Raw genomic sequence first — 27,932 nt, forward strand, 5'->3', positions numbered from 1 at the left:
TCAGCCTGGAGACAGAACTCAGCCTCCCCCCAGCCGGATTGAAGCAGCGCTGAGCACCGCTGCTCTCACGATGCTCCTCTGAACCTCTCAGCTACGCTCCTGCCCGCAGGTCAGACAAGTGGCAAATAAAAGATTTACGGGAGGTGCGGCAAAGCTATGGGAAGGAAAACCACATCCACACGGGAGCCGCGGCACATCAGGCCGGGAGGGAGCCCTGGCACGCAGGGCCAGCACCACGGGTTTGGGCTGGGAACGCTGGGGTTTGGGCATCGCTGTGACCCTGGCGGGGGTGGGGGTGGCTGTCGCCTGGCCCCGCTAGCACCAGCTTCCCACAGTGCTCTGGGATTTGCTCAGAGAGCCTCCCAGCCCTCTGGCTACCCTTGGGCACAAAGGTTTTGAGGGGGTGGCGATGCTAATGCCACCCCCTCCGCCCCCCCGCCCAGCACCCTGCCCATCCCTGCCCACCGATGGGACTGAGCCCCACCAGCTTGGGGTGTTGCTCTGGAGGATGTAGGGGCGTATCTTTAGGAAGGGGGTGAGCGGGTTCCGGGGGCATCTCCCGCTCTCCCCCCCGGTTCCCTGCAGCACCCCCGATCCCGCTGGTACCAGCCCCCGCCTTACCTGCTGCCGCTCCTCCAGCTGTGCTGCCACATCTGGGCAGCTGCGGAACCCGGGGCTGGAGGGAGGGGGTTCGGGTCCGGGTCCGGAATGACTGGGGCGGCCGGGGGGCTGCGGGCTGTGCTGGGGGGAGCGGGGAGATCCCCCAGGGCATCACCGGGCGGGGTGCCCAGAGAGGGGCCGAGGGAGCCCCGGGGGGGATCGGGGCGGGCGGGGAGGGAAGATCCACCCCCGTGTCCGTGCCCGTGTCCTCCCTCCCTCCTCTTCCTCCCTCCCTCCTCCTCCTCCTCCTCCTCCGCCGCCGCCGCCGCCGCCCGTCCTCCGCCGCGGCCAGCCGGGCAGCGCGGGCGGGCCGGGGGCTGCGCCGCCGGGGAGGAGGTTTGGGGGGGTTTGGGGGGGTCCGGGCACTTACTTGGGCTGGAAGTTGGAGGCGCGATGGGGAACGAGCGTTGGAAAACCGTGGGAGGAGCCTCGCAACTTGAGGATGGGCAGCAGGAAAAATCACAGGTACGGGGCGGGGGGCGGCGGAGGGCGGGGGGGGGGGGGGGTGGTCAGCCAGCCCGGGGGTCCCAGAGACCCCCCAGTGTCCCCAGAGAGCTGCTGGTCCCGGTGCACCCCAGCGTGGCGAGCTGCTCCCCAGTCCTTCCCGTAAGAAGCCCCGCAGGCTGCATCTCCTCAACCTCCCCCCCCCCCCAAAAAGATCAATGTGTTTATTACCCTGCAGCCAGGGTTCCCACCCAGCCCCGGGGCTGCCCCAGCAGGACAGCGAGCGATGCTCCGAGGCTGCCACACGTCTCTGCTGAACCTCTACACGCTCTAAACTGCTTAAATAACCCTTTAAAGGGGATTTGGCATCTCAGCTCCGCGCTGCAGCCGGAGTCACCCCTCCCGGTTCGGGGGCTCCCGGCCGCTCGACCCGCTGTTAACCTCCAGGAGCCTCGCTGGTTTTTGGGGGGAGGCCGGCGTTGCGGCGGGGTGCGGTGGAGCGGCGGCAGAGCCTGCGGTGACAGGCGGGGGATCCGGCACGTGCCGGAGCCTGTTTGCACATCCCGCTACACGTGTGCCAGCACCAACAGCCCGGCGTGGCCGGCCGCCAGCCACCGAGTACAGCCGAGCAGGTAGGGAGCCCGGGAAGATCAGGATGGTTCGCCTTGGAAGGGACATTAAAGATTATCCAGTTCCAACACTCCTGCCACGGGCAGGGACACCTTCCACTAGACCGGGTTGCTCAAACCCCCATCCAGCCTGGCGCCTGGACGCTTCTAGGGATAGGCACAGGCATGGATGCACGCTGAGTGCAGGCAGGGTGGGAAGGAGTGCGGAGTTACGGGCAAACGTGTCTGGGAAGAGCTGGAGGACAGCAAATCTCCAGCCAGCCTGTGAGTGAAGGGAAGGAGCCAAGAGCTGGCAGTGCTGCCCTTCCTCGGCATCCAGGAAATGGGCAAGGACGGGGAGAGCAGCCTTGAGACACGCTCGACCCCAGGTCCGCCACTTCCCTGTCCCCTGACACCCGCAGGAGTCAGGAGAGGGGCTTCTGCCCGACTTCTCCCTCCGGCGCACCCTTCCCCGCTCCTCTTCTCTCCGGTCAGCCTCTCCATGCTGAGCAGCTTCCGAGCCTCACTGGAGAGGGACTGCGCACCCCTGACCCCCCGAGACAGAAACCAGCCTGCCCTCCCCTCCCTGGCAGAGCACCCTGTCTGTGCGCAGCCCCTGCACGCAGGGATTCGAGCAGTGCCACCCGTTTGGAGCTGCCATCCCCCCGCTTTTGTGCCCCCCGTGGTCCCGAGGGCGAGCCGGACAGGATGGATCCAGCCCCACCAACCGTGGGGGTCTGGACAAAGTGCGGGGCTGGATGGTTCACGGTGGGTTCCAAAGGATGCGCAGAGTTTGCCGTGCAGCCGGTGCTGCGATCCCAGCTCCCGCAAGCTCCGGTGGAATCCCATCCCAGCCCGCCTGCGTGCTCACCCAGAGCCGGCTCCGGTGGAATCCCATCCTTCTCGTCCTCTCCCCTCTCTTCTTCCCGATCCGCAGAGTGTGGCGTGCCGTGGGAGCGGTCGCAGGCAGGCTCTGGGTGACTGAGGACAGCAGGAAAACGGGAGCGGGATTCAGTTCAGCTGCTCCGTGCCCGAGGGGAGCCGGAGGAGCGCGGCGCTGGCTCTGGGAGCGGCAGGGACACAGCCCCGGCCCAGGGCGAGGGGATGGGGAATGCAGCCCTGAGCCAGGCGGAGCAGCGGGGCGGGATGGGCAGGGAGGGTGGAGAGGGAGACGAAGCAGGGGATCCAAACTGAGCCGCTCAGGCAGCTGTGAATGAGCGATGGATTCGGGGTGGGGAACTGACCCTCGCTGCCCTGGGGCACCTTCAGTGCTGGGTGAACCCCGGCAGGAAAGTGGGGACAACTGGACTAAAGTTTGCACCAGCAGCTGAGTCTGGGCGATGCAAACCACAGTGTTTCACTTTCATTGGAAGCAGAACACAGGTTCTGGTTCTTACCTGGATGAAGGCACAGCCCAGGGGCAGAGCAGCCAGGCTGCAGGATCTCTGCCTGTCATCCCACAGCAGCGCTTGTCTGGTGAGCTGGAGAGGAGCAGGGATTTTGGCAGGTGCAAAGAGGACCTCCTCATCTTAGAGCATCTCTCAGGGCACAGCTCATCCTGTCTTGCCACCACTCTCCACCCATGCTCTCCAGGGACCGGCCACCTCTTTGTGCCCGGGGGACAAGCTGGCTCCTGTCCTTCCCTTCCTGCAGGCTGTAAGTGCTGTAGCTGCTTGTCCCCATCCCCAGCACAGCCAGTCTGGGGCCTGATGGGGTCCAGAGCTGTTCCTGAAATGTGGCTGGCTCACCACGGACCCAGCCCCCATGGGTGACCAAGCGTAGACCTCCTGCCTGTGCCAGTGCAGGGCACGGAGAGCCCAGCTCAGTTTTGCACCAGGGACACAACCATCCCTTAGATCCTGCCTCGGGCTCCCTCCCAGGCTCCAGAGCAGGTTTGCAAATGAAGATATGCTCATCCCAAGCACTGCTCAGTGTCACAGTTTCTGCTCTCCTTAGGAAGAAATGATTTAAAGACACTGGGACCTCCAGCCCAATGGATGTACCCAGGGGAATGCCAATAAGTGTCCCCAGGGCAGGGGGATATCCTACAGCTGTCTGAAAGTCTTGGCAAGTATTCCAGGAGCTTGAGGCCATGGAACAGAGAGCAGGAACCCTAGGGATCATGAGAGCTGTGATCATGAGGCAAGACCGTGTGGCAGGGGGTATCTGCAGGGTCCCACTCCAGTAGCTGGGCATGTTGCTGCAGTTTTGCTTTGCTGGAGGGTCTTGGGGGGACCCCCACCCCAGTCTGGAGCGCTGTTGGTGCCACTGGCTGAGTTTCCCTCCTCTCCCCATTGCAGGTTGCCAGGTAACACAACCTGCCAGCAAAATGCCGTGGGACTCATGAAGCTGCCGCCACTCAGGATCCTGCAGTCACAAGCAGAAGGGATCATTTTGGAAGGGGATTGGCCCCCAATTCCTGTTGCTGGTGGGAGGGCAGTGATTCTGGGGCTTGAAGGCTGGCAAACAGCTGGATACAGCTCCTGGTGTGGTGGTACAACCAGGCAGAGATGTGGAATTTTGGCGTGTTACAGCCCAGTTGGGATTTGTGTGGCTGTGGGAAGCGGAGCATCATCCATTCATGGCTCTGTTCTGGGAGCTCTTACAGCTCAGAGGGGATCCTTGGCCTTTGCAGCTCCTCCATGTGTCCCTCAAGCTGGGCATATCAGCATTGTGGGGAGCAGCAGCAGCAGCAGGATGGGAGGGCACAAAATCCTGAGATGAGGGTGCTGTCACAGCCAGGACAACCACAGGGACAGGGTCCTTGCTCACCGTGTAGATCCCAAGCCACCTGACACTGACCTTTGGTCAGCAGCCACCCCTCCTGTCACTTCTGTGTTTGCAGGGTGCTGAGGAACCCAGCTGAGCCCAGGTCCTGGGTGTCCACATAAGGATCTGAGCAATGGGCATCTCCCACCTCTGTCTGCCACATCCTGCTCCTCCTGGGTGTCCCCTGAGCCACCAAACCAAGGCTCCATGTCTACACACACCAGGCCAACTCCTCAAACCCCTGCGTGCCCAGAGTTTCCCTTATTGCCTTTGACATCTCCTTTTAAAGAGCACCGAGGGGCTGAACCTGGGGCTGTCTCCTCACAGAGGTCCCTGCAGGTGGCTTCCCATTCAGTCCAGTGCTGTTTGCATCTGCAGCCTCACTCCATGGAGAGGAGGAGAAACCAGAGCATGCCCTGGGGCTGGTGGGGCATCCTTGGCCCCCCAGCCAGCCCAGCTGCAGCTGGGGTCACCTTAATGCAAATGGTTGCGTGATCGGGAATGAAATGAAGGGTGCTTGAAGGAAGGTGTCACTCCAGATAGATGTGCACGGGAGGGGACAGGGCCTGGGAAATCTTTGCAGATGCAGCAATTTTCTCCTCGTTTCTGGGGAAAGTAGTCTTTGTCTCTCTGAATCTGCAGTTTGCTGCCAGCCCTGCAATTCCTTGTGACAGCCGTGGCCAGGGTCAGGGGAAAATCACAGCCTCTGTCCTGCAGGTGTAACGAGGAGGGGAGGTGGGGAGGGACCGGGAGCTGACGGGATCGGGTGGCAGCTCACTCACTCTGCACTGCCCGTGCTGGCACTTCAGGCTTTGCAGGCAGAAAAGGCTCTTGGTGGGCATGGAGCAGGTCCCACGGCCTGAGCTGATGGGTCTGAACAGCAGCAGAGCTGCCAGAGGGGCTGGGGGGGGCGGGGGTCAGAGACCTTTCCCACAGCAACTCTCCCTTGCCAGGAGGCTCTGGGACTGATCCAAGGGCTTTGGGAGAAGCTCTGCCCCCCTCCAGAAGGAAATGGGGTGACAAAGGGGATGGAGATATGTTGCCTGCCATAGCTGGGAGATGCCCAATGCAGAGCAGGTCACCACAGTACCCAGGGCAACGTGACCCCAGCACTGACCACAGCTGCCCTTGCTGCTCTCCCTGCGGTCCCTGCTGTGAGGCACACGAGGAGTTTTCCCTTTTTCTCCCCGCATTTGTGCCCAGGGCAGCAGAGAGCCCCACATGCATCTCCAGGGGAGCCAGGGCTGCTCCAGCCGAGGATCACCGCCGTAAATAAAACATGCCAGCGGGAGCCGGCGGCTGCCGTGCCTTGGCTCTCGTTATTATTTCATACCCCGCTCCCAGGCGGGTTTAGCTCTCTGCTCACTCCGTGTTCGCCCGTGGCCTCCCTGTCCCTGGCACAGCCGCAGGGCTCCCTGGGGTCCCCACCACCAACCCTATGGCCAATGTAATTGCCAGACCCCCAAAGCCCGTGCGGGTCTGAGCCTACCTCTGGGATGAAGGGGCGTGGGATGGGGCTGTCCAGAGGGGTGCTGATGGTGCGTCTGTGTCTCTGCCCACAGAGGATGAGCTGTGGGTACATCCTGTGCACCGTCCTGCTCTCGGTGGCCGTCCTCCTGGCGGTGACAGTCACGGGGGCCATCCTCTTCATGAACCACTACCACACGCCCGTCACCGAGTCGCCCCCCGTCATCAGCACCAACCCCGAGGAAGCCAACGCTCTGGTGACCATCGAGAAGGCCGACAGCTCCCGCATCAACATCTTCATCGACCCCAACTGCCCCAGCGCTGCCGGCACCCTGGGCCGCATGGAGGGGCTGCAGACCTCGCTGCTGCGCGCCGTCACCGACCACGATGCCGAGGCCAAGGCCACCAAGGGCCAGCAGAAAGCCCTGCTGGTCACAGTGGCGGACGAGGTGGCCAAGCTGCTGAGCCACGCCGTGCAGCTGCGCGCCGACTGCGACGGCCTCAAGAAGGGGCACAGCGCCATGGGGCAGGAGCTCAGCGCCCTGCAGGGAGAGCAGGGCAGGCTCATCCAGGTCAGCCAGGGTTGGCAGTGCCAGGCAGGGCTCCCTGGGGATAGAAATCCCTGTTCCAGTGTCCCTGTGGGGCATGGCTGCTTGCAGCCCCTGCCCACAGCATCCAGGGAAGAGCTCCGGGAGAAGGAGCTGAGGTTGAAGGCAAGTGCTTGGGAATTGGAAGTTAGGAAGTGTCTACCTGCCAAACCGCCCCAGTGCCAGTGAGCCAGGTGTGCACCTCCCACCTTGTGGGTATCCCGGCTCCAGGTCCAGTTTGGGAGCTCCAGTCAGAGCCAAGCACAACACAGAACCTTCTCAAGGGCAGTTCAAGCAGCAATCAGCTCCCCACTCTTTACAGTCTCCAAAGTTTTCCAGCCAATCAGCTGTGTTGAAGTCCTTACCTGGGTACGCCAGGGGTCTTCCAGGTGTTGTAGCAAGATCCAGGGCATGGCTGGATGCTCCACGCCTGACCCTCCTGGTACTCAACTCCTTCTGCCCAGAGCTGTTTGTTTCTCACTGCTTCACTTTGCTCCCCATTGTGCTGCTCTGCCACAGCCAGCCCGTGTCACTGCCCCAGCCTGGGTCACCTCGGGGGACGATGAAGAGCTGGCGGCTGCCTCAGGACACGGCTATTCCTGCCGCCCCCGTCATCCTGTCCTTTGCCCAGAGATGTTCTTTATCCCATGGGGTGGCAGCACCAATGCACCCAGGTTTGGGGATTTCTCCTCCCTGGTGGCAAAAGGTGCTTCTCTGGACCCTGACTCCTGCCAAAAAAAAGCAACAGAGATGTTTTATGGGATCTGCTGTGGATTTATGTCCCCACCAGCCCATACCCTGGCATTGCTGAGCAGTGGGAGTAGGCAGAGTGGTCAAAGGGGTGGGATGTGGAAGGGATGTAAAAATTTAACCACAATTCCATGTCCCCCCATGTGTCCCCTGCCCACAGCTGCTCTCGGAGAGCCAGACCAACATGGCTCGGCTGGTGAGCTCTGTCAGTGACGTCCTGGACACGCTGCAGAAGGAGCGTGGAGGGGCCCGGCCCCGGCTCAAGGCTGACCTGCAGCGAGCCCCTGCCAGGGGAGCACGGCCCCGGGGCTGCTCCAACGGTGAGCCTGCATCCCTGTCAGTCCCTGGGGAGAGGGATGTGCCTGGGGCTGCTCGTGGGAGGGAGAAAACCACCCAGGATGGGACAAACCATCCTGGAGAATGATTTAATGCAGTGCAGGGGCTGGCAAGGAGGTGGAGAAGGAAGGAGATGGAAAAGGTGTGTCCTGGAAGGGGGAGTTTTCACCGTGCAGCCCCCAGTCGTCCATAAACCAGCCCCAGTGCCCCTTCACACCCCTGCAAACCCATCTGATCCCTGCAGAGCATAGCAGGGGGCACAGGCAGAGCATTCACCTGCATCAGGTGTGGGGGGTGGCCCTGCAGGGGCTCGGCATAAACAGTCACAGTCCTCAGCGTTGGGTTGAGATGCAGTTGAGCAAGTCTGTCCTGGAGCTGGGAACCCGTTCCCAGAGCCTCCCTGGGCATCCATTGGCTCTCCCTTGTCCCCATCTTGCCCTTGCCATCATTCAGGGACATGGGGTCACTCCCTACCCCCACATTGGGTGGGGGCATCCCCCTTGGCACTGCTCACCCCGAACATCAGAGAAGGGAGGGAAAGAGCAAAGCAGCACCAAGCTGGCAACCAGAGCTGGAAGCAAGGCTGGGAGCCTGGAAGAAATGGCAAGACATTAAATTAGATCGTTAATTAACCAGCTTTCCCTTTGTCCTACCCCATCCCAATGCTGTGCTGCAGGCTCCCGGCCCCGAGACTGCTTTGACATCTATGTGAGTGGACAGCAAGAAGATGGGATTTACTCCATCTTCCCCACACACTATCCCGATGGCTTCCAGGTCTACTGCGACATGACGACGGACGGGGGTGGCTGGACGGTGAGCTGCCACCATGCTGGGGACCCTGGGTGATGCCACCCCTGGCCACGGGCTGGCCCTGTGCCAGGGTGCTGGGGGTGGGAGATGTCACTTTTAACACTTGGATGTGTCATCAGCGTGGGCAATAAATGTCAAGGGGGCCTGGCTGTGCACCCAGAGCTTCCCAGTGGTGCCAGCCAGAACCCTGAGCTGGAGCCCAGTGCCTGCCCTGCTCTGGGGAGCTTGGCTGGAGCTGCAGGGGGGTTTCAGGCAGGGAGTTGGATGCCACCACTGGAATTTTGCCTTCTCAGCAGGGTTGAGGTACAGTTGGGGTACAGTGTGGCTGCTGCTGTGCCATGGGGCATGTGGCTGTGCTTTGCCTTGTGGACCCAGTGAGCTGGTGCTGGGGCTCAGGGCAGACCCCAAACCCGGACATTTGGCCTCATCCAAGGCTGGGGTGCCTGGGGCACCTCGGATGCTCTGTTGTTTCTCTCCCTGTCTGATTCACTTGGCCACAGAGGCTGCGATGGCCCTGTAATCACAGTAATGAGGGCAGGGGGATGGGGGAACATGGCACTGCCAGCCCCCAGCATGGAGCCCCCCTGCCCCAGGGATCAGCTGGGTTTAAGCAGCTCCCCCTGCCCTGGAGGACATCACTTGGGGTGCCAGTAGGACAGAGAGGGGGTCCCAGGAGGCGATGGGGTCTCACCAGGAGGGGTGAGCAGGCAGCTTCTGCCCTGAGGACATGCTGGGTGAGCTGAGCTGGCCAGCACCCCTCCAGCTGGACGCTCTAGGAAACAAATCCCCACGATCTGATGATTCCCCTAAGCAGCTTTGAGCAGGGCCAGGAGGGAGCTTAGCCCCCCTGCCCTCTGGGACTGATGAGCCTTCAACCTCTGAGAGCCCACCCTGGGAAGGAGGAACCTGTGGTGTCCGGGTCGTACCAGCAGCTCCAGTGGGGAAACTGAGGCACAGCACAGCCCGGGGACCTCAGCTCTTAGAGGCATACAGAGGGGAGAGGGGGACCCTTCTGGCTCTTCAGGGTGCGGAGGGTCCTTGCAAACCCCGTGCACAGTCTGCACATCCTCCACCAGCCCCAGCCAAGCCTGAAGAGCAGCCCAAGGTGATTAGCGAGACACTCAGAGGCTTATTTAAAGCTGCTGCAGGCGGGAGGGCTCGGGCTGGGCTGGGGAGGGGAGGGGATGGCAGTGGAGTGGCGCAGACACCTCGGCTCTGCCCTGCCTTGCTGGGGTGAGGAGCCAAACCAGGGGCTGGATCCCAGTGGCACAGAGACAGCCAGAGCTGTGTAGAGGGTGCACACCCTAGGTTCTTGTTTCTTGGGGCTGCTGTGCAGTAGAGGGTCCCAAACGTGCCTCCAGTCCCTTGGGTGCAGGGACTGTCTCAGCCATCTCCCAGGGGCTGGGGGTGTGGGGGCACTGGCTCATCCAGGCTCCAGGTAATCCATGACACGGCTGGGTGCCGTGGTGCAGAGCCTGGAACCTTTCCTTTCCTTTCCTTTCCTTTCCTTTCCTTTCCTTTCCTTTCCTTTCCTTTCCTTTCCTTTCCTTTCCTTTCCTTTCCTTTCCTTTCCTTTCCTTTCCCTTCCTTTCCCTTCCCTTCCCTTCCCTTCCCTTCCCTTCCCTTCCCTTCCCTTCCCTTCCCTTCCCTTCCCTTCCCTTCCCTTCCCTTCCCTTCCCTTCCCTTCCCTTCCCTTCCCTTCCCTTCCCTTCCCTTCCCTTCCCTTCCCTTCCCTTCCCTTCCCTTCCCTTCCCTTCCCTCCTCCTCTCTGGATTACTCCTGACATTTGGGTTTATTTGCATGTGGGTGGGTGGGTGGAAGCGATGGCAGCAGCTGAATCAATTTTGACTCTGGAGCTTGGGAACTGCTGAGCTCAGCTTTAGCCTGCCTGGACCGCTTAGAGGCCACAGGGACCAGGGGAAGAGCTCACTGTCCCCATAGCATGATCCACAGGGGCAGGGTCCTGCTTGCTCCCTGTCCCCGTTCTCGGGAAGGCTGAGCAAGGCACGGCTGCTTTGTCCCCTCTCGGTGCTGCCCACCGGCAGCAAGGCCATGTGTTGGTCCTGGGATCTGGGTCAGTGCTCGCCGGTGCTGATGGGAGCATCCAAATCCTGTGCCCAGCACTGACTGTGATTGCAGTGACTGCTCTGTGACTGCCCAGCCCAGCTCCCCCCTTGGCACTCACCTCTGGCACTTCCTTAAAGTAATAATGGGTAAAAAAAAGGGATGCTCAGCATCCCAGGAGGGCTCAAATAGTTGCCTTTTCATTTGATGTTGTCTTCATAATGTCTTTGCAAATGCCCCACCTTCTTCCCACTGCCCCTGGACCTCCATTTCTCCTTGTCTGGGGCAAAATCCCCTGGGATCAGCACCTCCGTTTCATAAGCAACAGTGCTCTGTGTGCATCAGCATCATCTCCATGTGCAGCATTTATTGGAAAATGGTGGAAAAGGCAAAGAATGCAGAAGAAAAGGGCTGTGGTAACATTAAGTGACAGTTTCCAGCTCCAAGGGTGCCTGCAGTGCTGGGACCCTGGTGGGGACAGCTTCACCAGCCTGGTCATCCCCTGCTGGAGGGGACCTGGAGAGGGATGGGGGCTGAGCAGACACTGGGCTGGGTGGGGTAAACTGCAGGCAGGGGGTGAGAGGAGCCCGGAGAAACACGTGCTTTTCCAAAGGATGTGGTTCATGTGCCACCACAAACCGGGAGGAGACAATTCTGGTGGCAGGACCAGGCAGGAACGGCTCCTGGGATGGGCAGGGCTGCCAGCTGTGGTGTTCACAGGCTGTCCCATGGGACTGGCACTTCCTGGAGACTGGCTCTGCAGTGCTCAGTTCTCTCCCTTGCTGAGCCCGAAGATGGTCTCCCTGCTGTGGCAGGGCTCAGAGACACCTTGGGGACAGGGCTGTGGGGTCTGTGCCATAGCTGCCAATACTGGATCAGGAGCCTGAGCACTGTGGTGGTGGTGGTGAAGTGATGGCTGAGCATGTCCACAGACCGAGGAGTTTCAAGCCCACCAGGTGTTTGGTGGAGCTGAGGGAGAGGAAGCTGCCAGTGCCACGGCGGCACAGGTTGGTGCTCCCACTTTTCTCTGCTTTTAACCCATTTTTCTGGGCTTGTGGCTTTGCCAGAGCCTGTCCTTGCCCCACAAGGGCAACTGGGGGAGGCAGAGAATGAGGGAGATAAATATTTCAGCCTTGCCTTTAAAGAAGGGAGGGAAATCCTTTTTGCTTAAGAGGGGGTGATGCATATTTGATGATGAGGAGAAGAGCAGCGAGGCAGGGCTAGGAGCACGATGAGCCTGCGGGTCACTGGTGCATCCAGCACTCTCTGAGGGTGATCAGGAGGCTCCCACAGCCCTGCCTGCACATGGTGGGTGCACAAAAGAGGCACAGAAGGGACTGTGCATGTGGGATGATGAGGATGGAGCAGGAGACTCAGGAGGACACAGCACCTGCAGCATTCACCAGCAACCGACCTGGTTCAAGCCCTCTTGGGGCTGAGCCTGGTGGGGAGTGGGGCACTGAAGGCTTCTCCTGGGGTGATTCCCGAGCTGTGTCAAGGCTCAGGCAGTGGAGCCCTGTCCCACACACTTCCCTGGGCACCACCCAGGCAATTGGCCTATTTACAACCGTGGGTCAAAGCCGATTAAGAGGGAGCACTGGTGCTGCTTCCACCACCTTCCCCGCAGAGCTGATGTTGGCTGGGGAAAATCAGCTTCAGGCCCCTGTCCAGCCACGCTGTCCCCCTTTCCCAGCAAGCCTGAAGAAAGCCCCTTAAAATGGGCTTAACCACAGCTTCTCAAGTACTCAACGCAGGGATAAAAATTAAGGCTCTAATTCTAGAAGGTAAGTACAGCAGGATCAGAGCTGTGCCGTGCCCAGGAGTGTGCCGGAGCCTCAGCCAGCACACACAGCCCCAAAAACGCCCATCTGGGGGAAGGACAAACCAGGGAGAGGTTCACAAGGTTGTTCTGCTTCACATGCCAGGATAAAAACCTGTGCAGGAGGGCAGAAGCAGCCAGGGGGAGCAAAGCGTGGTGGCTTCCCAGCTGACTTCAGGGCTCATCCACATTCCCCAATCCTGGGATGTTGGAGGCTCAGCTTGGCAACACAACCCAGCTCTAAGGATGGGGTCCTCTGACCCCTGGGCTGCCAGAGCCCGGGAGGGCTCTGCCTAAATCACCAAGTGTCCCAGCTGTCCCCACCACGGCCTCAGGAGCGTGGAGCACTGTGGGAGTGGGGCAGGCTTGCTCAGCCAACTTTAATGCAATTAATCCAGGGCTGGAGGCTTAATTAAGTTCAAATGGTCGGGCATGAAGCAGCATTTTCTGGATCGCTGTCAATAAATCAAACCCAAAACTATGGATAAAAGGGGATGAAACACACAGGGCACACACGCTGTTAAGCAGATGGGAGAGGAAAAGGGAAAGGCTCCGAGCAGAAAAGCTGCATTGAGCCCTGGGATCTGGCTGGGATCTGGGGGTTCTGCTGGGGTCAGGACAGTCACTGCCCCACAGTTAATTTCTCTGAGAAACTAATGAGGCTGTCACAGAGATGATGCTTCATGATGGGGTGCCTGCCCAGGAGAGCAAGGAGATCCAGGATGAAGAAATCAGCCACTGGATTTTTACACAGCTCTGAGCACCCACTGTTGGCAGGAGAGCTCACAGAGGCCTGGGCAGCAGGTGCTGCAGGACAGAGCTCGGGTCACACCGTCCGTGTCTCTGCTCTCCTGTGCAGTAGCAGACCCCTCTGTTTGGCAGCTGCAGGGTGTCCAGTGCTCCAGGGACACCCGGCGATTTCCTGAGCTCTGCTCACATTTCCAGACAGGGGATCCTGCCAAGGGTTCTACCTGAACCGCCTCACCCACACCCAGGAGCCGGCAGGCAACGATCCAGCATTTCCCAGGGGACCTCTCCTCAGCATCCCTGTGTAATCACTAAGCCGACAGGGTTTAATTTGTGCCGGTGTCTAATTAGGCAGTGGCAGGGAGAGGTGGGCAGCACGGTGGGGAGCAGAGGGGCTGCCTGGGGCAGGCAGGCTGGGAGCAGCCCCACCGCTGATGCTCTTGGTGTCTCCCCAGGTGTTCCAGCGGCGGGAGGACGGCTCTGTGAACTTCTTCCGTGGCTGGGAAGCCTACCGGGACGGCTTCGGGAAGCTGACAGGAGAGCACTGGTTAGGTGTGTGGGGCTGGCAGTGCTCCAAGCCTGCACTCCCCCGCGGGGATCTGGGGTCTCCTTTGCGATGGAGGGGACACTGAGACCCCTCTGGACAGCACCCGTGTCCTGAGAGTGATGGGCTGGGCAGGTAGGGAGGGGCTGGACCCCTGGCCACCACGGGATCCCCACACTCACCCCTTTCTCTCTGCAGGGCTGAAGAGGATCCACCTGCTGACGGTGCAGGGCAGCTACGAGCTCCGCATCGACCTGGAGGACTTTGACAACGGCACCGCCTTCGCCCACTACGGCAGCTTCGGGGTGGGGCTCTTCTCTGTCGACCCCGAGGAGGACGGGTACCCCATCACCATCGCCGACTACTCAGGGACAGCAGGTATGGGGGGACACACGTGGGCCCACGGCCAGGGGGAGCCCACAGACCCCAAACCCTCTTGTTGGGGTGTTCCAGTGTCCCCTGGCAGCAGCAGCGGCTGCATCCCTGCAGCCTCGGGGAGATGGAGGTGGGGTGAGGTTGGACATCTGCTGGAGGAGCCACATCGAAGGAGCCCCACTGGGGTGCCCAGAGGAGCCCCACGGGGCAGGGACCAATCAGGACTCCTTTCCCCTGGGACAGGTGACTCCTTCCTGAAGCACAACGGGATGAAGTTCACCACCAAGGACCTGGACAACGACCACTCGGAGAACAACTGCGCCTCTTTCTACCACGGTGCCTGGTGGTACCGCAACTGCCACACCTCCAACCTCAACGGGCAGTACCTCAGGGGCCACCACAGCTCCTACGCCGACGGCATCGAGTGGTCCTCCTGGACCGGCTGGCAGTATTCCCTCAAGTTCACCGAGATGAAGATCCGACCCATCCGGGAGGAGAATTAGCTGATGGCACGAGCCTCTCCTCACCCCACACCGTGTCCAGTCCCCTGCCCTTGCCCACCACCCTGCAGACCCATTCTCTCAGTTGCCATCCTCCCCATCCTCTCTGAGGGCTTGCCCCCCTCTGAGGGGCCCCTGGGGAGCACCTACTGCCAGTGAGGGTGACTTTGGCTCATTGGCACCCGCAGACATTGCCAGACCTTTGCTTCCCACTGCCGTGGCTCCTCTGCAGCCAGAACGAGTGTCCTGGCCCGAGTGTGACCCACGGCCTGTGCTCGTGGCTGGGGGCAGAAGGGTGCAGGTATTTGGGCAGAGGTGTCCAGCAGGGTCCCACAAGGATGGAAAGGGGCTGCCTGGAGGGAAGGAAGGAGGGAGGGAGGGAGGGATGCAGCAGCCCAGGCAGGCTGAGCACCTCTGGTCACCTCTGCTCTGGGCACTGACACCTGGCAGTGGTCTTTCCAAGCTGGCAAGGGACTGGGGGCACTTCTCATGGGGAACCCCAGGGCCCCCCAAACCCCCACAACTGGGATGAGGCTGCTGCTCCACTGCTCCAGCTCCCCCCATGGTGCTACTGGTGATGGGGAGGGCTCAGCCTGACCGTGCCAGCAATTCCTTCTCTGGACTGCAGAACACTCTCCTCTGCCTCTGCAAGAGCAACGCAGCTGGGGAGGGACCACCACCAGCTCCTTAGTCCCTGTTGTTCCTGTCCTGACTCCTGGAGACTCCCAGCAGTTCAGGACACCCTGAAGTGAGCCAGAACAGTGCTGCAAGGACACACACCCAGAACCGAGCATGGCACTGAGCTGTTTTGGCAGTGCTGGGCAAACAGGGAGCGCAACAAGGAAGAGGAGGAGGCGAGGAAGGCTCACTTCCCAGCACAGCTCTGCCTGAATTTCACAGCCCCTCCCTTCCAACCAGACCCAGTGGGATTCACATAGGACTTTTGCCATCCAAGAGCTGTGACCTTTCCCCAAACCCTTTGAGCAGCTCAGCCACATCTCCCAGTGAGTCCCCTCTGCTCACTGCTGGCCTGGGCACCCACATTCATTTTCACCCCGGCTGAGCTGCAGCACTGGCTCGGCACCTGCAGATATCCAAAGCCTTTCATTTCCTCAAATCCCATTAAGGTTTTGCAAAAAAGAAGCCCCGAGTGGGGCTTAGCATCTGCAGGGTCCTGATAACCCAGCAGCAGCACCAGCCAGCCCAAGCAAGAGCTGCCATGGGGTGTGGGACTGATGTCTCCTGCTGGCTCCCTGTAAGGACTCAAATGGGGGATTTTGTCCAAAAAAAAACAAGAACCAAATGTGAGCAGACTCTGGACCAGGAGGGGAGGGGTCAGATGGAACCCTGTCACCCTTTACATAATTTTCTGCCTGTGGTACAGCAGAACCCTGGCCCCAGGAAACACCATCAGGCAGATGGATGGACTGAGGAGAGGAGGAAGACTCCTGCAGTCTCCATTTCCAGGGGAGCTTAAAGCATGGGGAGATCAAAGGCTCAGCTTCCCAACTGAGCCAGGTTTATACTTCCCTCTGTGATTCTTCTTATTTTAAGCCTTCCCCACCTCAGATCTTGTGCTGCTGGACAAGCTCTCTCACCTACCGGGTGAGTCTCTGTCTGTCTGTCCTGACAGAGAAATGGACAAAAGACGCATTGGGATCACATCAGATTTTTACTCTGCCAGAGAGATTCTTCAGAGCCCTCAGATGAAGAGGAGCTCTGAGTGAAGGGCATTCAGCTCTAACATTCCATCCATGCCCAGGGCAGCTGGTCAGGCTGGCTTTCTGGAGCGATGGGAACTGGGGGAACTCAGCAGTGGAATTTCTCAGCATAACTGAAGGAGCCCTGACAGCTTCCAAGGAGCTTCCTGTATTCCACAGGACCTTTCCGGAAAGGGTCCTGCCTGCACCTATCTTTACTTTTCAGTCAGTTATTTTGGTGGATTAGCTATAGCTGGGTTTTCTGATGCTTTGGGCAGTAATGCACATGGAACCATGTGCCAGGTGGGAAGGCTCATCCCCCCCAGACCCCTCCACTGGCATTCTGCCATGATGGGAGGGAACACTGTCCGTTGGTTTGTTGGTAGCACACCCTTGTGTAATTGCCTGTGTCACCCAGGAATCCCAGAGACTGTGTTTTGACTTGCAGGAGGGGTATTTAATCCATGCAAAGACGCAGGATTTCCCAGGATTATTCCCAAGAGCTCACACATTGCTCCATGACCCTGGATTAGGTTAAACCCTCCCGTGGTGACACCTCCCTGGGAAGAGGGGGGCAGGGGTGACTGGGGGTCTGAGATGTGGCCATGAACATTCCCAGAGAAGCCCTGGGCCAGGCTGTGGTGTGTAGCAGTGCTGTGAAGTCTAGGTTGTGTGTGAGTGTGTCCAATGCTGTACATGTGGACTTTCTAAACTCCTTAATAAAAGGATCTCATCGTAACCCACCGTGTGACAGCGTGGGGACACGGCCAGAGACACCACCCTGCTGTGGTGACAGCAAAGGGAGTGACATTGAATCCCCTTGCTGTGCTGGGGGGACAGCTCCTTCCCCATGCCAGGCTCATGGCACAGCATCCTTGGGAACTTGCCCATCACAGTGAAACCACTCTGCAAAACAAGGGCTTGGGAGACCCAGGGGGCTGAGGAGGCTTCCCAGGGGTCCCTGCAGGACCTTGGGGTGGCCCTGGGGCTGAAAGGGTTGCAGGTGTCTGTTCCAAGGGGTCCTGCTCCCTGCCCCAATGGACAGAGCACAGAGCGATGCCCCCAGTCCCTCCCTGCTGCCCACCTCACATCCACCACCACAGCCCAGGACAGACTTGGAGGGGACAGCAGGGTGCCTTGGGGACAATGTTCCAGCACTGGTGGCTGTGTGTGTTGACCAGGGGGGTTGGGAGCACTTGGACATGTCCATGTTGGGCCGGGCCCTGGCTGGGTTTAGGGGTGCAGGAGTCTCCAGTGGTGCCTGTGCACACAAACGTATGTGTGGGACCCCCAAGAGCTGCACACAAGGACACACCAACCAGGGGAAGGGGACACACTTGGGCCCCCAAATGAGACCCTCCATCCCAGCAGCATCGCTGACAGCTGCCAGGGACACAAGGCCAGCTCCCAGCTGCTCCTCCAAATGAGGCAGCTAATGAAGGCGGCGCGTTAATGAGTGGTGTTGCTGTGTTCCCACTGTGGCAGCTCCACCAACCCCTGTCCCCTCCATCCCCCTTCTTCAGCTCCCTCCCCGAGGATCCCACCCTCTTCTCTCTGTGGCCACACGTCCAAGGGGTGACATGGCAATCAGCGCTCGTGGCTATTTAATGGCCCAAGGTGGACTGGCTGCTCATCTGGACACAGGGTGGACAGAGACGTGCCAGGGGTGGCAGCACTGGGTAGCACTGAGGTGCAGGGGTAAGTGACTGGTGGCCGTGTGTCTGTCTGTCTGTCCGTCCCTGCTTTATGCCCCTGCCTCGATGGGCAGCACAGCCAGGGAGGAGTCAAAGGCTGGTGGGAAGCAGATGGGGACACACCAGCACCCCCAGTAAGGACTCTGCAATTTGGCTCCATGATGGGCAACGCGGTGCAAAAAGGGAGAGAGCAGAACAAGGTGTGAGAAAGGTAGGGGTGAACCCGAAGTGAAGCCTCCGGGCTGAGGGGTATTGGGAAAGACAGGCAGGGGCTTGAGTATACCTGGGTCTGGTGCAGGAGTGAGACACAGCCCCCTTAGGCAAGCATGGAGCAGACAGCCTGGCCTCCAGCACCTGCAGCAGCTCTTAAGGCAATATCCCAGATAATTAATAATAATAATAATAATAATAATAATAATAATAATAATAATAATAAAAATACAACCCGTTTCCTCTTTCTGAGCCTTTGTGGGAGGAGGAAGGGAGGCAGAGCAGCCCTGCCGCTGCTGAAGGTCACCCCGCTGCCTGTGGCACCGCACGAGGCTCAGAAATTCAGTCCCTTCAGCTCTGCTCAGACCCCTCTTCCAGGGCAGCCCCGAGCCCCATAAGACAGAGGGATGCCGAGCACCTTCCTGCGCCCCTGTGTCACCCAGGCACGGCGGCAGGACCCTCTCGTGGGGAAGATCAGGGTGATTGATGCTCCCGCGGTGCATCCAAGAGGAGCGGGCAGCTCCGGAGCCCCCCGCCCTGTCCGGCTCTCAGCCCCCACCCCAGCACAGCCCAGGGCTCGGCTGTGGAGCAGCTGCAAGGCTGGGATTTGGATCCAAGGCTGGGATTTGTGAGCACGGACCCGCTGCCGGTGAAGGGCAGCAGCTCTCGAGTAGGCAGCGGGGGAGCTCAGACAGCCCCGCTGGTGCTGGGTGCCGGTGTGGAGGCTGCAGAAGGAGCAGTGGGTGCTTGGGGGGTTCCAGCAGGGGCGGCAGGGCTGGTTTGGGATGGGAAACTGCCCAGGGCAGCCCGTGCTGCTGCCTCAGCCGCTGCCCGAGGATGCTCGGTGCTTCACTGACATTCCTTCCCCTTCCTGTGCTTCCCCCAGATGAGAGCACCCTACTCGCTGTCCTGCCTTTTCCTGCTGAGCCTGGGAGCCTGCTTCCCTGCCGGCGAGCGGGGGGAGCCGGGACACCCGGGAGAAGGGGCTCTGCTCGGTCCCGGCTGGCAAACGGCGGCGGAGGGCCGGGGTCCCGGCTGGAGGGCAGGGGCAAGGCGGAGGAGAAGCGAGGAGCTGGATGCGCTGCTGAGCATCGCCCGGGAGCTGCGGGGATACGGCACGGCCGGGGCCGGGCAGCGGCCGGGCGGGCGGGGGGGCCCCGAGCTGCCGCCCGTGGGAGGGGAGAAGCGCAGCGGCACCCTCGGCAACCTGGCAGAGGAGCTCAATGGCTACAACAGGAAAAAAGGGGGCTTCACCTTCCGCTTTGGGAGATGAGAGCTTGGACTTGATTCCCCACCTCCTGCGGGTCACCCCGTCCCGTCCTTCCCTTCCGTCTCACCTGGGTTTGCTCGGACAAAAGGGGATCGGGGGGTTTTGCTGCTGGGGTTGCCTTGGGGAGGGGGGACGCTGCATTTGCTCCACTCCCAGCTCTGCTCTAGACCTCCCCTCTCTGTTCCCGACCGATGCAACGGAAGAAGAGGAGGGTGCCTTAAGGAGGAATCACCAAATCGCTTCCCTGATCACACACAGCTTTTGCTGGGGCACAGGGAAAGGGCCTGGTGCTGGGTGTCCAGTGCTGCTGGGCTGGCAGAGAGCAGGGGTGGCACACGGGCACGGGCAGAGCAGGGGTGGCACATCGGGATGGGCAGTGCCAGCAGGGCCAGGCAGCAAGGCAGGAGGGTTGCAGCAGGATAGTTCTGGTGCTGATAGTCCCCAGGGACTGCCTGTAGTCCAGGGCCAGCCGTCAGGGAGGAGAGGGTCCCTCAGAGCTCTCCACAGAGTTGCTGCTCTCCTGCTTATTAAGGAAAAGTCCCTCCGGCAGCAAATTCTGCTTAGTGTCAAGATGCCTCTTACACGAGGCAGCTCCTGCCTGCAAAACCAGGGTAGAACAGCAGGGTTCGAGAAAATCTTGTCCTTAGCAACCCCTGGTGTGAGCACAGAAACCTGCCCTGGCACCACCAGTCCTGCCACAGCCCCACCACACCAGGGCGAGATAGTGATGCCTGACCTTCCATGTCCTTGTCACACCACCCCAGCTTCTGCCTGACAGCCTGGCCTTTCCACTGCCTTCCTGTCCTCATCACCACCTAATCCCAGCTGTAGCTACTGCAGAATTTTGGGTGCAGAAGGACTGAACAAGAACTTCTGCACCTTCCAGGACCACTGAGAGGTGCTCAGTGTCACTGGTGCTCCAGTCACTGGTGGTGCAGCTTTGGGAACCATTAGCCCCAAAAGCAAGCACAGGAAGAGCCCCAGTGCCCAACCACTGCCTTCCCCTTTTTTGGGCAGATTTAGCTCTGCCTGCCAGAGGTGCCAGCAATCAGAGCTCTAACTACCTGCTGCAAGCACTAACAGCAACTTGCACACTGAGTGAGTGCTGAAATTTCATTGCAGGCACAAAAATGAGCCGGGAGATGATTTGCAAGCGCTAAATTGCACCCTCAAAAATCAGAGACCGTGGCAGGACTTGGTTGGGGGAGTAAAAAGATTTAAAAAAAAAAACCCTAAATCAGGCTGCAAGAGGTGCATTGTAATATCCATCAAGCAGACAGACCACTTAATGCAGTGCTGCGTGAGTCGTTCTGGCAGCAGCAGCAGCAGTGACTGAGGCTGAATGGAGGAGCTGAAACCCAGGGGAAAGCAGTGGTGGGGAAGCAGCAGGTCCAGGGAGCGATGGAGGCAAGGACCAGGCTCATCCCGGGAGGGACTCCAGGTTTGCAGGGACACGGACAGCGCCAGGATCTGGCCCTCACGCGAGGATGGCGATGGCTGCGAAGGTGAGGAAGGGCATTTCCTTGCCCTGCATCCCTGACCATCGCACACACCGGGGAGCACAGCAGCGACCGCCGGCAGCACTCGGGGTGGCTGAGCCCAAGCAGGCCCCCACCCCAGGCACCCCCAAACCCATCTCCATCCCTCTCAATTCCCTGTTTGGATCGGGACGCAGGCGCCGCGCTCGCATCACACAGCGGAGACGGAGCTTTATCGATGTTTCCATGGCAACGACTTCCCCCCACCCCTTTCTTTTGAGTGTTCAAACCATCAATAAACACGCACTGATCAATTTTACCCTGAGCTGGAGTCGGGGGGAGGGATGGAAGGAAGGGGAAAGAGTTTTGGAGTAACTCTGGGTCAGTGAGGGCTGGTAAATCCTTGGCTTTGCTGTGATGGATCATTGCAGGGGAAAGTGGCATTGACTGCTGCGGAAAGGGAAAGGAAACCTGCTGGGCAATGCTGTGGCTGCGGGGATGCCTGGGCTCCTGCACTCAAGTCCCGGAGAGGAACAGGCTCAGAACAGCCTCATAAAAGCTCACACATAACGAGGCTTTGATTGATGTGCAATAACCTCTGTAGAACTCACGGAAAATTGGAGCACTTACCTGGCGGGTGGGACAGAGTTGGGCTCAGCCCCCACGCCTCAGGGCTCCTTGATGTGCAGCTTGGTGCCACCAGGGCAATGCCATCACCCCCCTGACCCTCTGCCAGGAAAAGGGCTCCTGCCAGGCTGTGACATGGGGCAGGTGAGGGGCCATGGCATCCCTGAACTCCCCATAGCACCTTAGGGTGCCTGGGAAGGGGCAGAATTCCAGGCTCTTGATTACCTCTCCTTGGTGATTAGTGCTGGGGAAGGGAGGTAAAAGTGAATGGAAAATAATTGCCGGTAGCCTGGGGGTATGGCTGGAAAGAAGAAGGGGGAAACATGCCAAGAACGACCCCTGAGGGGCTGGAAAGCCGACCCCTGCACACTGCATCTCCCACCCAGCTCCCACAGGAAGCTACAACCCCTTCCCCGTTCCTCTGCTCGCGATGGGGGAGCAGCTCCTGAGGGGACACCCAGACCTCGAACATCTTGGAGAGGAGGAGAGCTGGGAACTCACCCACCAATCCACCAGGATCAAACAGCCCTGGATTCCTCTACACACAGAGCAATGCTGGCACTCTCCATGAAACACCTCCATGACCTACCCTGCCCAGGCACAACCCCTGGCCCTCCCCTGCTCATCTGCTGCACTCCCACAGGCTGCCCCTCACTGTTCCTCCACCCCAGGCAGACCAGCAGCATGACAAACACACACAACAGGAGCAGCAAATCCCAGAAACCCAAAGGATCCTCTGCAGAGGAAGAGCCTGGTTTAATTGTGTCTGAGGGACCCATGAAGAGGCTGTGTGTGTCATAACTGGGTCATGCAGGCTGCAGGAGCACAGGTGGGACCTTTTTCAGCAGAATTGACGGTAGGACTAACACAGAAGCCTCAACAGGGGGTGATTACTGGGAAAAGCTTCAGCACAGGCTGGTTTGCAGGTCAGCTTTCTGCTGAGCTGGATCTACCATTGAGCACTGAGCAGCACTGCCAGGGAGCACAGCTCTGAGCCTGGCCTCAGCACTGAAATCACCGAGGGCTGTCCCTCACCCACAGCTTCAGGGGCATCAGCACTGACCAGGAATTGATTCAGGAGCATCATTCTCAGCAGCCACCCAGGCCAGGTCTCACCCTTGGATAAGGAGTGTCCCACTCTGCTGCCAGCCTGCTTTTAAATGCACAGGGGATGACAGGAACCCTCTCCTCAGAAGTGACACTGTGCTTAGGTGTATTTTCCTCTCTTTTCAATTGTGGAAAGATGAATGTCAGCCACAGGAGAGGCTGTGGGTTGTCCCTTACCATCCTGGGGCCTCTGAAAACACCACTGGCCCAGCCAGCCTGACCATAAAAACATGGGGTTTGTAAGAAAAAGAGTGAGCATAAAACACTGACCACATTTTACATCTTGTGACAAGCAACTTCTCAATAAAAAGCAAGATGACATTAAAGGAAAACTTAAAAGAGTGAACATTGTAATTTCAAAGACAGGAAAACCAAAACAAAACCACAAACACAGCTATTTTTCCCCCAGAGCACTCTCACTTTCAAGCTCAATAGCCTTGAAAATTGGAGCAATCAAACTGTTAAATGCATCGATCTGTTAAATCAACTCCTACTGTACTCAGCTAAATTTAGCCTTTAATCCCCTCTCACTCCCAACACTGCAGATCTGGGGGCTTTCCCCAGCCAGGTCAGTGGCCTCTGCCTTCCCACCACACTATGGACTGGTCCCTTATGCCAGCAGAGATGGAAATCACCAGGAGTGATTGCATTTAGGGACAGGTGAAGCTTCTCCATCTTCCCTCAGCCCACAGCTACTCACCATATTCGTTTGGACACTGACCTTTGCCAGGGTGTTGGTCACTGCAGACCACTTTGCTGTGCCTGTGCCTTGCCAAGTGCAGGCTATTAATTTTGTTTATATTCACCAGTGCATCCTCCTGCTTTTCCTTCACCTTCTTCATCCTCACCAGCAGCAGCCCAACGCAGTTGCTGTCACAGCAGACCAAGGGTTCCCATGAGCCTTGTTCCCCCAGCCCAGGAGTGAGCAGATCCTGGTGCCAGGACTAACAGATTTCATCAGGGACTTACAGAGGGGATTAGAAATGCAGAGAACTGGGTTACAACCCTCAAACATCACTGTGGAACTGTGGGACCTCGGGCACACCACACACTGTCACATCCTGCTCTTGTTTCCTTCTCTTAGTTTTTCAGTGTTTAGCATCTTCATTAATTAAAGCAGTGGCTCATTTTAGAGGCTGTTCAGTACCCTGGAAACGTCCCTCCCTCAAGGTTTACCAGAAAGGCTGAAGGGAAACAGAAAATAAGAATGGGCAACCAAAACTGAGGGAGGGAACTGTATGAGGAGAGAAACTCATGGGTCATTTCATAGCAGAGGAAGAGGAAAACACAACAGCAGCTGAATTACAGAATACAAACCATTAACAGAGGAAAAATTTAGTCAAATCTCTGATACAAATCTCCTTGAAGGCAACAGCAAAGTCTTTGATTCAGAAGAGGTGATGACACAGTCTTACTCTGTGCATCTCTTTTCTCTCCTGACTTCTCAGAGCCAGATCAAAGGAACATGGGAAAGGGCTGCTGCCTGCCTCTGACCATCCCCCTGTGCTGAAGGGTCACAGTGAACCCAAACAGGGAACTCCCGCTTTTGGATGAGGAGTCTAAGGGAAGTCAAATGGGTTGGAAAAGCCTCACCAACAGACAAACACAAGTTTTCCTCAACATTGATTTATTTTTAAATATACTACGCAAGAGAGACTGGAATAAAAAAACAAATTTAAAAAATGGAAAGAGAAGAATTGAAAGTCATGTACAGAAACAATCTGTACTGGACTAAATTAAAGGGGAAACGACCCCCTTAAGTATCACAGAGATGAAGGACAGAGCTATTTACACACTGTAAAAAAGACAAGTCTACAAAAGTGTGTAATAACAAGATACAAATGTATAATATAGTGGCACAATATGTTATCAAAGTAAAAACAGTACCTCCAGGAAAGAGACAATTCAAGGGTTGGGTTTTTTCTTACATTTTTAAAGGCAGCCTGTGGCAGAAGTGTGTATTTTCTTTTGAACATTTGTCATGTGTTAAGTCATGGCTGTTTGTGAGGGTGAGAAGTGGCATGAACACACACGAGTGAACTACTAGAAATCAGATACAAAACAAACAGTCCCAAAGAGAACAGCATAAAATACAATTGAAGGCAATTAGTGTTTAAGATACACTAGAGGGGTCACAAGTTACAGGGGAACAGAAAATGGGAAATGTGTTTTTCTCATGTTTGGAACTGTTAAGAGGAGTTAAATTGCACTGTTAATAGCCCTAAACCTTGTTCTTTCACTACTGTCAGGAGTCACAGTTAGTTCCCAGCATTAATTGGGAAGGTCACAGGACTTTCCTGGCAAGGAAGGCCAGGAGTCTTGCTGTCAGCATGTTGTGGCAGTTTCCTCGGGAGATGAACCCCAGAGAAGTGTTTGCAGTCTCCACAGATCCTTGTTTGATGCTGGATGGAACCACGCTGGCATGAAGGTAGGAATGTTTTTAACCCCAGAGAACTGGCACTGGAGCTCCTCCCAGGGGGTTCCAGTGGCACAGAGCAATGCAGGCACCACTCAAAGCACAGGGCTCTACAGGAGGGCAGGGGCCAGGCTCCATCTCCCTTCACAAAACAAAAAGCTGGAAATTCGACTGGAGACACAGCAGCTCTCACCCACTGTGATGTGCAAGCTCAGCCAGAACAGCTGCTGGAGGCACAGCAGTGTCTCAGAACTCACCCTGAGCCATGCCTTCCCACTGCCATCCTCCCAGCTGCCCAAACTCTGTGACAACCACCCCAAACACCAGCCCAATTAGTGTCAGACATCACCACAGCACATCCTCCTCCAGACCTTCTCCAGGCCTGCTCTGCTGCCAGGGAGATCCACAAACAGGCTCCTGGGCTGTGACATCAGTGGGTGCTGCCTCCAACACTGTGAGCCCAGGCAAATCACTGGAGCTCAGCAACACTGAGAAACTACTGAAAACACAGAAACGAAGGGTAGCAGGTAGAATCAGAGCAAGAATTTGGGCAACCATCACTTGTAGCATTCTGTCATTAAAAAAACCTTACATTAATAATTTTTCCCCCTTCCCTCCCATGCACCAAATCTGTTGCATTAGTGTCAGGCAAATGTCAGACTTGGGCCAGGACCATGTACTGGGCAAACTCTCCCAAGAAATGCAGTGGGTATATTGCTATCCAGACAATCATCCTCATGTACAGAGGGGCAGAGGGAGAGGACAAAAATGGTACAAAGTCCTCCTGAGGAGGATGGCATCTCAGTGTCCACCAGTCTGGCTTCAGTCCTAATGGTCTGCCCAGAACAATAAAATATTAATAAAAAGGCATGGTGTGACATCAGCATTTAGACTTGTAGTCCACAAGGCAAGAACTCCACAGATAAGACGATTACAAGAATATGAAACACAGGGAATCTGAGTTCAGAGGGTGGGGAGTGCCTCCTGAACACAGCCCTGCCCTTCGGGGCTGGGGCGTCCATTCCCAGTCTGCGTCCTTGGCACAGCCCTAACCTGAACGCCCCGCTCCCTTGTCAGTCCACACCTTACTCTCTCCACAGCTGGCTTTGGCCCATTGTGATTGAATGATTCACTCGTTTTGTTTTTCAACCTGGTTTCTTGCTACCTCTGAACAATGTCGCTGATTTCTTTCACCGAGCTGAGCAGTTTGCTGAAGTCCTGGGTGGCCGCGGGGCCGCTGCCGGCGGTCGCCGGGCAGATCTGAAGCTCCCGGAGGTTGTTCTCCAGCTTATTGATGGCCTCCCGAAAGGCAAATTTGTTCCTCATCTGCTGAATGGAGTCCACGTAGCTCACGCAGAAGGTGTAGAGGTTCTTGCCAGCCTCCAGGACGGCGCTGTGGCTGGCCATTTGCTCAGAGTTCTTGCTGATGGCGAGCCGTAGAGCCTCGGTGCTTTCCAACACCACCCCTTTGGTGATGGTGCCACTGGCAATCCTCTCCGGGGGCTGCCGGGTCTTCCGCAGCGAGACCCTGGTGGATATGAGGGGGATGAAGGCTGTGGATGATGTCTGGTCCCCGCCTGGGGCGGAGGGTACGGATGAGGAAGAGGCAGCTGGGGTTGCTGTGCTCAGCAGCAGCTTTGTAGAGGACTGTGGCTTTGGTACAGAGGGGATCCCCAGCTTTTTCACACCTTCTCCTGACTGGTTTGGCTTGACAGCATCACTGCCTGCAGCCTCTCCAACCTGAGTCAACTGTTTGGATTTCGGCCCAGACACCACATCTGCTGCTGCTTCATGGCTGGGACTGTGAGAAACCTTCCCAGGCTTGGCAATGGAGGATGAAGACAGTGGGAGTGGAGGGGCTGGTTTCAGCTTCGATAACTTCCCTTTGTCCTTCCCTACCGACTCCGAGGTCTGCTTGAGCCTCCTCAGGCGTGGCTCCTCAGAGGAAGCTTTGCTGGCCCCCACAAACCCAGCAGGGTTGGGTTTGGCAGCAGAACCTTGGTCCACCATCACAGTGGTACCTAAGGCACTGGATTTGACTCCATCATCCTTGTGGAGCCCACTGGAGGAAGGAGGGGCAGCAGGCTGCCTACGGCCAAGTTTTGGCGTCAGGGTGGGAGGGCTGGAACCAGGGCTCGACTCTGCATCTTTGAACACATCATCAGCAGTCTCTTCATTCTTCTTAAGCAGCCGTGGAGGAGGGGTCACTGTTCCCCTGACAGCCACGTCAGCCTTGGCCTCATTCGCCCTCTTCCGAGGCAGTGCTGGCTTCTCACTTTTGTGCCCCCCAAAAGTGGAGGAATCAAACTGGCGTCCCGTGGACTGCAAATCCCGAGGCAGAGTCACGGATTTCCACTCCGTATCCTTCGTTCCGTGGGGCACACAGGAGGCTGAGCAGGACCTCAAGAAGCGCTTGCTGGAGTTGGAGCTGCTCTCCTCCTCACCAGCCACCCCTCGACTGCTGCTCATCGTGCTGGACTTCTTCCGTAAGTGGGGAGATAAGAACCCAGAGTTCCCAGTCACAACCCCGTTGGTGACACCAGCCCCATTGCTTGGGCTCTGGAACTTGGAGGGGTCAGCTGTGTCTGCAGGGGGGGCGATGAAAGTTCCATTGCCAGCATCCCTGCACTCCTCCTCCGCGCCCGCCCTGCGCTCCGAGTGCCCGTCCATCTCCCTGAAGGAGCTGCTCCGTTTCGGAGGGGTAGGGGCAGTTTTCTTCTTCTTCTTGATCAGGGCACTGAAGAGGTTGTGCTTTTTGTCTTTTGGAAGCAGACGCTCATCTTCATTCAAACTGCTCTCTAGAGCCACCCTCTCCTTCCGTGGGAGCAAGGGAGAAACAGCAGGTTCATGATCCAGGGCATCTGTAAGGGAAAAGGAAAGTTTTCTGAGCAGTGCTCAAAGAGTCAGAATAACTCATTTTCTTACAGGATCAAACCAGTGCAGCACCTCC

General features: G+C 58.0%; 3 protein-coding genes across 4 annotated transcripts in view; 2 read left to right on the forward strand and 1 right to left on the reverse strand.

The window, feature by feature from the left end:
• Positions 1 to 1,053: 1,053 nt before the first annotated feature.
• Positions 1,054 to 14,483, forward strand: FIBCD1 (fibrinogen C domain containing 1). Its single transcript, XM_062505709.1, has 7 exons — positions 1,054 to 1,125; positions 6,044 to 6,520; positions 7,446 to 7,605; positions 8,298 to 8,434; positions 13,517 to 13,613; positions 13,804 to 13,983; positions 14,224 to 14,483. Exons 1-7 carry the CDS (start codon positions 1,054 to 1,056, stop codon positions 14,481 to 14,483), a joined length of 1,383 nt encoding a protein of 460 aa, XP_062361693.1.
• Positions 14,484 to 18,970: 4,487 nt separating this feature from the next.
• QRFP (pyroglutamylated RFamide peptide) lies at positions 18,971 to 19,357 on the forward strand. The gene has a single exon (XM_062505910.1). It carries the CDS (start codon positions 18,971 to 18,973, stop codon positions 19,355 to 19,357), a length of 387 nt encoding a protein of 128 aa, XP_062361894.1.
• A 6,636-nt stretch (positions 19,358 to 25,993) lies between these two features.
• Positions 25,994 to 27,932, reverse strand: part of ABL1 (ABL proto-oncogene 1, non-receptor tyrosine kinase) — a 75,685-nt gene continuing 73,746 nt past the window's right edge. For both annotated transcript variants that reach the window (XM_062505416.1, XM_062505417.1), the window contains exon 11: positions 25,994 to 27,843. In XM_062505416.1, the coding sequence (XP_062361400.1) occupies positions 26,144 to 27,843 (1,700 nt within the window). In that variant the 3' untranslated portion in view covers positions 25,994 to 26,143. The remainder of the gene's footprint in view (positions 27,844 to 27,932) is intronic.

Source organism: Cinclus cinclus, chromosome 19 (assembly GCF_963662255.1).
Source record: "Cinclus cinclus chromosome 19, bCinCin1.1, whole genome shotgun sequence".
Classification (NCBI taxonomy): Eukaryota; Metazoa; Chordata; class Aves; order Passeriformes; family Cinclidae; genus Cinclus; species Cinclus cinclus.